The sequence below is a fragment of the Bos javanicus genome, chromosome 17 (assembly GCF_032452875.1).
Source record: "Bos javanicus breed banteng chromosome 17, ARS-OSU_banteng_1.0, whole genome shotgun sequence".
Lineage (NCBI taxonomy): Eukaryota > Metazoa > Chordata > Mammalia > Artiodactyla > Bovidae > Bos > Bos javanicus.
In genome coordinates, this window is record NC_083884.1 from 30,453,931 (window position 1) to 30,463,674 (window position 9,744).

A 9,744-nucleotide genomic window follows, 5' to 3' on the forward strand; every position below is an offset into this window, starting at 1 on the left:
AAAGAAAGCTGAGCACCGAAAATTGATGCTTTTAAACTGTGGTGTTGGAGAAGACTGCTGAGAGTCCTTTGGACAGCAAGGAGATCCAACCAGTCCATCCTAAAGGAGATCAGTCCTGAATATTCATTGGAAGGACTGATGCTAAAGTTCTCTGGCCACCTGATGCTGGGAAAGATTGAAGGCAGGAGGAGAAGGGGACGACAGAGGATGAGATGGTTGGATGTCATCACCGACTCACTGGACATGAGTTTGAGGCAAGCTCCAGGAGTTGGTGATGGACAGAGAAGCCTGGTGTGCTGCAGTCCATGGTGTCGCAAAGAGTCAAGACACAACTGCGTGACTGAACTGATGTTTTATCTGACCACATGCTTTAATCTGATATTGAATGAGGATTTCTGGCTCCAGTTTTCTTTTCCCATGTGTGAAACTAACCACTTTGATATAACTGAGTCTGAGATGGAAATTCCAATCCCTACATCTATACTTAATTGAAGAATATAAACATATTCAAGGCCTGAAAAATGTGCACACTCAGTAATTCTAATTCTAGAAGCTTACTTGAAGGAATTAAGGGTCAAAAATTTAGTTACAAATATAGTTATTGCAGCACTGCTTATAAAAAGAAAATATAAACAACCTGAATACCAATAAGGGATAATAAGGAAATTCAGTGTTTAATTATACAAACACTGAAATTGAGTGCTATGTGCTAAGCCACTTCAGCTGTGTCTGACTCTTTGCAATCCCATGGACTGTAGCCCACTATAGGCCAAAACTTAATTATCTTTTTCATTAAATTGTCCTTGGTTTATACATAGGATTCTCCCATGCATACATAATTATGTATATTAAAGAATGAAATGTGAAAAAGTGTGGATGCTGAAACCAACTAAATCAAACATTTTCTACTTTTTTTCCCACACGATCTTTTTAAAATGTATTTGCATCTTAGCAATGCCTTTGGCATATTACATTGATGTTAGCAAAAGGACATACAAAGAATTTTTTTTTTTGCAAAGCTAGTTTATATGTATTATTAAATACTGTGGTATATCAGAAAAGTTTCAGGTCCTCCAGTAGTTACGCTTTTTGCAAGATAGGCATTAATGAATAAACATTTAGGAATCAGGAAGGGCTATGTTTTCGCTCAATAACGTAAGCCCCACAAAGTAAACACACACTGTAAGAGCACCAGACTACAATGAAGTACTAGTTCAACAACAAGAAAAGGTATACTCCTGAAACACACGACAGTATACAACTCCAGAAAGAAGGGCAGAGTTGCTGATACAAGCGAGGGATACAATCCTTCCACTTTTAGAACGTTCTACTTTGGTTTAGCCTCATTAAATCTAGATATTAGAAGTGATTCTCTTACATACAAATCAGAAAGATAACCTCAGCCACACAGAATTTGCCAATGTGCTTAAGAAGATTAACAGAGACTTTAGAAGACTTAAATGAGCAAGCCTAATTTCTAAAGAACTCTCTTTGAAAGTGTGGCCAGGCTCTTTAAATTTAAAGAGTCATGGAACCACTAATAAGATCTTTAAGCCTAGAAATGCAGTATCTGTTTTACAATTCTGGTTTCTGATCTTTTAGGATAAGGCTTTAAAAAGGTAAGGGGAACATCCATCCGACCTCTCATTTTTTCTCTATAGGCTAAGTTCCTGAAGCCAAAAACTGCCCGCATTAACCTTTACTCTGATGAAAGAGGAGAGTGGAATTTCCTAGTCCTTTTCTGGCAGAAGCCCATATCTGCTGTGACTTAAAACGCTGTAGAGATGAAGTCATCAGTAGTTCACAATTTACGCTTCACTGTCTCATTGTGCATAAAGCCAGAGAAAGATGTAAAAAGAAGCAAGAGTTCTAACAGTACTATGAATATTAACTGACCTATGCTCACGTTTGAGACTGTAAGTATACAGGAATTTCAGCAAAAGAAATATAATGCATATATCTAGAAAAAGGTGGTATAAATCTTCTAGAATATTCTTTAAAAGAAACTAAAGCACAAACTGCTCCAAGTAAACTATCGTCAAAACCTCCTTGACGTAATTTATTCATAAAAGATTAGCAATATAATTATTTAAAGGCTTAGCTTAACACTGATCTTGGACAAGATTAGTCTTATGTTTAAAGTAGTATATTTTGGACCATTCAGAAAGGTCAAATCAACATGTTTGGTTGCTTAACCATAGAAAATAAGACACTGGCAGTTAGTTACCTCATAAAATTACCAGTAACAGGAATCTACAATAAGAAGCTAGTTTTTCATATCCCTGTCTTACTTAATTATATTATTTGCTAACTTCCCAGGCCACAGAAACAATGAAACATGTGGATACATGTTTCCATGACATAATGCCACTCCTTCTATTCTTTCATCAAGTGTTCATAATAGAATCACTTCACAATCATGTTTATACAGGACAGATGCCTCTGACTCTCCAACAATTCATTCTGTAGAAATACGCTTTCGATAGGTTCTAACTCCACTACTTTCCTTTAATGGATGAACATTACCGACACGTGGGCAATGACTCCCATCCCTGATTCTCTCCCTATTAATGCACCACTAACCTACGCCCCTGGAAACCCGTCCGATTACCCCCAATTCTCAAGGACACTGAGGTAAAATCCCTTCTTTTAAAAAACAAACAAAAGAAGCCCTTCTGGGGCCAGATGAACCTGCAACTCATATTCTGACATTTGCATTCTAAGCTTTCATTTCTTACTTTTCTGAGAGAAAGCTGTGGCGTTGACAGATGGGCAAAGGAGGAAGGGGAGAAACAATAAAGAATTTTTTTACTGAGCGAGCGCGGATGCCCGCCCTCGGCCAATAATCCCAAACCAGCCAGGCGAGGGGGGGAACTAAAGATCTTTCTCTAATGTTCAGAACGTCGTGGTGGTCCCGCACCAATCCTTTTCCTGAAAACTAAAGCAGGGCCGCCGGGGGACCGAGGCGTGGTGGTGGGCGCGCGTGGGGGCTGAGGTGTGGGGAGGCGGTGAGGGGCGGGGGGGGGGGTGCGTGGGTACACAGATGCGCCAACTATCCGAGTTAAGTCCCTTGTCCTTGAAGGAAAAGAAGCTTTGCGGAGCGAGGCAGTCCGACTCCCACCTGGGCCCGCCACCCCGCGGACTGCAATTGATGGGCTGCACCTGTCATCTCAGAGTTCGGCGCATCAGAAGAAACCAGCAGGCGGGACAAATGCGAGGGTCGGGAGGAAACGTTTCCCAGGATTACCACCAGACCGGGCACTTACGGCGTACACCTGTCGCTGTACTCATTGGCGATGGTTTCGATGCCGCCACTCCTCGCTACTGCAATGTAGCAGTTGAGAAAGCCGAGGTCAATGCCGACCACAGACATCCCGCCGCCTAAAGGTAGGGGTGATGGTGCAGAAGCCCTCGGTGCGGGGACCGCGTCCTTTTCTGGGCTGTTGCTCCTGGAACTACGACTCCTACGAGAAGCAAAGGAGAGATGACCCCAAGTCGCTGCGCATTAAATCTAGGGCAGCGCGTCGGGGAACCTTGGAGGAAGGGAAAGCCGCCCGCGCCGCAGCCTTCGCCGCCCAGGTCTCTCTCCACTGCGGTTCGGCAGCCTCCAACCGGCAGTTACTGGGGTCTGCGCCTGCGCGCTCAGCCGCCGGGGCGGCGCGCGAGCTGCCCCTTCGTGCCCGAGGCTGCTCCTGGCCCTGACTTCGGTCTCTTCCGTCAGCGCTCGGGCAACGGCTGCCTGAGGAGCTGCGGGTTCGAGAAAGATCTGGAAAATGGAGGCGGCTAAGCCAGCAGGAGTGGGAGGGAGGAGAAGGGGGAGCGGGGAGGATCAGGCAGGAGAGGAGGAGGGGAAGCGGAGCCGGTTGGCTCGCCACCGCGCGGCTTCAGGGCGCACTGCGGCTGGACGAGGTGCGAGCCCCGGCCCGGCCAGAGGTTTGCCCACGTGTTTGGAAGAACCCCTTTGGGTTGTTTTGGCAACTGGGCATCGGCGTGCTGCAGCCGCAGGGCACTGCCCGGGCCTGCCCGGCGTCGGGCGCGCAGCCTGGCGGTTGCTGGCTCGGCGCCGCCGCCTCGGTCTTTTCCTCCGAGGGGCCCGCCCGCAACACCAGCACCCACCCGACGGCCTCGCCGCCCCGAGGGGCCCATGTGCTGCCAGCCAGCGCGCTTGCAGTCCCGCCGCGCGGCCCCGCCGCCCGCCCGCCGCGCCCAGCTCTGTGAGGTGGCGCCCATTGTGCGGCCGCCGGTGGCCTCGCCTCGCCTCTTCCCCAGGGGCGCGCGGATCCCGAGGGAAAGGGGTCCTATGTTGTGTGAAAGCCGACTGAACAGTTTACCCCAGCCTAACAAGGGCTTGAAACACCAAAAAAAAAAAAAAAAAAAAACCATGTCAAGAAACAACACGCATGCAACTCTCCCTTGGTATAACTTCCCTCACTTTATCCTAAAAGGAGCAGCCTCCTCCACTAACCCTTACTTACCTCTGAAAACCAGTTTTACAGGACAGTAATATTAAGTGTGTGTGTCCTGTGACACCAGGCAAGCCTGTGCATAGCCGCCACCCTTTGGTCCCCAGAGAAGAAGCCTCCAGTAGTTCAAGTGGCTTTCTTCTTTTGATCAGGATAAGTAGTGGTGTCTGAAATTTAACCAAGTTATAGTTAACACTTACAAAGTTTGGCTGCCCTGTTCCTTTTCATTCAATTCTTCCTGAGTGTTTTCTTCCTTCTTGTTCAGTTTTTTGTGGGTTTCCTGTTCCTTGTCATTTGGTTCTTTGTGGTCCTGTTGGTCGTCGTTCAGTTCTTCGTCGGTTTCCCATTCCTCGTCATTCGGTTCTTCATAGTTCTGTTCCCTGTCATTCAATTCTTCCGGGATTTCCTTTTCTTTCTTGCCCAATTCCTTGTGTGATTCCTGTTGCTTCTTGCTTGATTCTTCATGTGTTTCCTGTTTCCCGTTTGTTGGTATCATGAGAAAGACTTTTTTACGAGGTTTTTTCATAGGCTCATTGTCCTTATTTGTCCACTTCTTAAAAGAACTGAGACTTTTTACCACAATCAGTGCTGCAATAGCAGCAGCAGCAAGGGTGGCTATAGCTCCTGCTGCTGTTGCTATGAGGAACATGAAATCCATTTTCAAGGGCGGTACTAAGGAAACTGTGATGTACTATAATGTTCAGCAATGTTTTGGCTCCAATCTGTCTTCATTAAAGAATTACATCTCTCTTCCATCTCACAAGCACACAGGAAACATGGTAACTCCCGACGACGACGCCATCCTCTGTCCTCTCTACGGCAGGTGTCACGGCCGCGTCTCCCAGCAGGCAGTGCGTGAGCAGGGCAGGGATTGGGTGCTGCTGCTCGCAATAGAACCCGGGCCCCAGTGCTGCTGGGCGGCCCCTGGCGTGTACCCACTCTCAGTTCCCCTTGTAGCCCCCGTCCTGTTAGGCCTGCCACCATCTATTTATTCTAGAATATCCTGAAATTCTCCTAGGACCATTTAGTTCTCCATTGCTCTCTGTACAACTTGAGAGTGTGAGAATAATTTTCCTATTAAAAAACACTTAAAAGAGCAAAAAAGAAACAACTGGGGTCAGGAGCAAGAGATTACTATTATTATTCTTTATCATTTCTGGGAGGAAATGAGACCACCTCCTGTCTGAAAGCATGACAGGTTTGGTGGGTCACAAGAATTGGGTTGTGGTCCCAGCTTGGTCTAACTTAACTAGTGGTAGGACCTCTGGCAAGTTACTTAACTACCAAGCCCTAGGTTTAAAACTTGTTAAAATGAAGAAGATACATGTAACTATAAGACTGTTGTTATTATTGTATAATGTGAACATAGTCACAGTGCCTGGCACCAAAAAGGCCAATACATGGTAGATATGCCCAGCTGCTGTTGCTGCAATGTAGGGATTTTGTGGAGTTACGTATATTGATCAGTGAGTGTATCCAGCAATCCTTCTGTATTCTTATAACTTCTAGTATTCCTAGAGATTCCTGGATTTTCTGTATATAGAACCATATGGGCTGGGAAATAACTAATACTTTTTCATTTTTAATCTTGTTTTCTCTTATGTTGCCTATCAGTAGTACAATGAAGAATACAAGCTGTAATGGCAAGCATTCTTGTTTTGTACTTAACATTAAATACATCCGTGTTGACATTACAGAACCTAAATTTATCCTCTTTTCCTTGCTAAGCGGTTTCTCCTAAGTGGATACTAAAATTTAACAAATGCCATGCATCATCTATATTTTGAAATGATCTTTTTTTTTCTCATCAGTTAATGTGGCGAATAATATGAACAGATTTTCTAATTCATATTTCCGAATAGATTTCTAATTGCTGCACTCCTAGGATAAACCTGTTAGGCCATCCATGATGGTTCTGTTTTAGATACATTTGATTTAGCTTGTGATTATTTTATTTAGAATGCTTATATCTGTAAGGTTTAATTTTCCTTTATTCTTCTTGCTAATATCAAGATTATACTGGCTTAATTAAAGAAGTTGAGAATGTTTCCTCTTTTTCTTTTCTCTGGTCAAGTTTTGCAAAGACAAGCCTGAAAACCATTTTGACCTGGAGTTTACAAGCAGATTTATGACCATGGGTTTAAGCTTCTTTAGGGGATATAGTCTATGTTTTCTATTTCTTGTATCAATATTTATATTTTTACTGAAAAGTGACCATTTCATCTAGGTTTTCATGTTTGTTGGCATAAATTTGATTATTCATTAAAAAATATCCCTTCTACAGCTATATGTCCAACTTTCTCAATATTATTTGAATCCCTTTTCTTGGTTCCTTATCAGCTTTACTGATAATACTGATACTAGAGAAATGTGTCTGTTGACTTGCAATTACTGCGCTCCAGAATTAAGCAGACGTACCTACCTAGTTTGGAGAAGGAAATGGCAACCCACTCCAGTAACTCTTGCCTAGAAAATTCCATGGATGGAGGAGCCTGGTGGGCTACAGTCCAGGGGGTCACCAAGAGTCAGACACAACTGAGCGACTTCACTCACTTACTCACCTACCTAGTTATAGTAATACACATAGTTTTGTATATATTGGGATCTGCCCCTGAAACATTTTAAGGAGGAAGAAACCAAAATGTGTGCAGGCTCCCAAGAACACTGATTATCCCCCAATTTACCAAGTTATGTTACCTCTCCCACCCAAAAGTCTTTTATAGCCAGAGTTTGTCTAAGTTTACCAATATGTTTACTTCACTGCTTTTGCATCCCTCTTTCCATCTGGGTTCAGTTTTCTTTCAGTAATTGTTTTAGTAAAGGTCTCTGAATGGTGAACATTTTTGTCTAAAAATGTTTTAACTTAAAAAATTTTCTTGTATTGAAGGATAATTGCTTTACAATGTTGTGGTATCTCTGATTTACCTTTTGAATAATAACTTGGTTGCCAATAGAATTTTTGATTGACAGTAACTGTCCCTTATCTTTTAGCATCCATTATTATTGATGAGTCTAAATATTGTTCCTTTCCAAGTTATGAGTTTTATCTCATTATTTCATTTTATTTTGTAGTTTCATTAGGATGCATCTAATATGGATTTTATTAGACAAAATCTACTCAGAATTTTTTTTATTAACCTGAGGATGGATGAACTTTTTAGGTTCTGGAGAAGTCTCAGTCATTGTCCTTTGATTACTGCCTCTCACCCCTTTTCAGTGTCTTCTGGATCTATTAGAATGTGTAGGGACTCTTTAACTTCTATGACTCTTAGGTCTTTTCATCATGTTTTTAATTTCAAACACTCTACCATTTCTAGATGTTCTTTCAAACGTGACTCTTAGCTTTTTGTCATGTTTTTCATTTCATTCATTTCTAGATGTTCTTTCAGACTTGCCTATTCTTCTTTTAACTACACTATTTGTATTATTTTGCTTCCTTTAAAACTTTATTCATCATTTTAAACATTCTAAGTCTAGAGCCTTTTAGAGTATTTTATCACATTTTTAGTTCTAGGGGTGCTAATTCTGATTGTATAATACCTACCAACTCTTCCACAGAGTGCTTGTTTCCTCGTATGATTTGTTTTCACTATAAATTCACCTGCAATAAGGTTGTTTTTTCTGTGGGATATTTTGTGTGCCCTGGATCACAGAAGTGTCCCAGAGAGGTTTTGTTATTTGTTTCTGTCAGAGCCCTGAGGAAGTCTCACTGGTCCTAGAACAGTTTTAATTATTCAGGTTGGAGTTCCTGTATCACAGATAGTGTTTACATATATATTCTGAACTTTTTGTTGTGACTCAAGCCTGGGGGTTTTGATTTCTCACAGATGACTTTCCTTTTTCCTAGTCATTGCTTTGAGGTAGTTGGCAATCCTCCCTATGTATTATGGTCTGGTGCCTATCTTAGTTTCTCCTTTTAAATAAAACGCCTTCCAACCTTTCAGCTTTATTGTAGAGTCATGTGGTTGGTAGGCACAGCATGTTGTTTCAGTCCCCTAGGTAACATTTCACTTTCTTTTGTCCTAACTATATACATGTTCCAGCCTTCAAAGAATACACTTTTGGTCTGGTGATTTAGTAATTAAATTCCTGTTTGCTCTCTATGGATGCCATTCAGGATTTTAAAGACTTTTTGCTTCTAAGCATGTCCCTGAACAAGCTGAAAACTTTTATCTTTTCTTAGTTTATGTTTGTATGGGACACTGTTACTGTTTTATAATTTTAAATGCTTTGGTCCATCTTAAATCTTCCTTTTTTGTAGTAAACAGAATTACTGATAATATAGAAGGAAACAAAAACATGTATCTTGTTATTTAACTTTTTGTGTTACGTTTTGTGTTAAGTTGACCTCTGCAAGAAATCATGTTAAGCGTTTTCAAAAGAGTTAACTTTTTTCCTCAAGTGATAGCACCCAATAGACTACAAAGTATACTTTGGATTATTTTCCTTGAAATATACTTTGCCCTGTGCACCAGGACGTTCACTCACTCTGTTTTGGTTTTACCCACTCATTGCCTCATAAGATCTTTCTACAGTTTATTCCCACTAGCTTAATATTCCTTTACCCACTAAAACTTGTAAAATCTTGGGGATTTCAAATGTACTATCTTCTATAACATTTCTGAAAAACCAAACAGACTCCTGTACAAAACCCTGAAAACTCTGCTTTCTGTCTTTAAGCCAGTTCCCAATTCTGATAAAAATTTGGTTACTCTCTGCTTATTAATAATGTTAGCATCAAGGAAAATAAGGCTCAGGCATAGCCAGTTTTAAACTTTTTTATTTTCATCAATACAAAGTATACAAACTAATTTTCAAGGGGGATAATTTTTGTTCTAAGATACATTCACATTTAACAAGATTTTATTTATCTTAAAGATAAAAGCTAGCATATATGCCATCTTTATATCTTTCACTTTCCAACTACAGGTTTACAGTGTCATTAAAGTCATTATCATTTTTTTATAATCAGATATAGAATCTGTGCTTATTAAAAACTATATGATACCATAAACACTATACATAGTAATAACCTGAGCTGCTTTAGTAGAGATACTGTAGAAGAAAGCTTACTTATGCCCACAGATATCATAATGACATCTCCTGATAAGCTTTTAAGAAATATTTGTCATATCATATGATTTCAAAAGATAGGGAGACAGTTAAAATAATATAATTTTAAAAGAAGATACTTTCATTTCTTAGATTTTAGCATTGTACATTTTACCTTATCACAAAAGTAAGAAAAAGATTTTAAACTAATAAAAATAACACGTACCAC

At 41.1% G+C, this 9,744-nt stretch overlaps 1 protein-coding gene across 1 annotated transcript in view; it reads right to left on the minus strand.

The window, feature by feature from the left end:
* Positions 1–5,307, minus strand: part of HSPA4L (heat shock protein family A (Hsp70) member 4 like) — a 63,216-nt gene extending 57,909 nt beyond the window's left edge. Inside the window, exons 1-2 of the mRNA XM_061384214.1 lie at positions 4,664–5,307; positions 3,267–3,464 (exon numbers count right to left, since the gene is read on the minus strand). Of these exons, the coding sequence (XP_061240198.1) occupies positions 3,267–3,464; positions 4,664–5,121 (656 nt within the window). The 5' untranslated portion in view covers positions 5,122–5,307. The remainder of the gene's footprint in view (positions 1–3,266; positions 3,465–4,663) is intronic.
* Between the last annotated feature and the right edge of the window lie 4,437 nt (positions 5,308–9,744).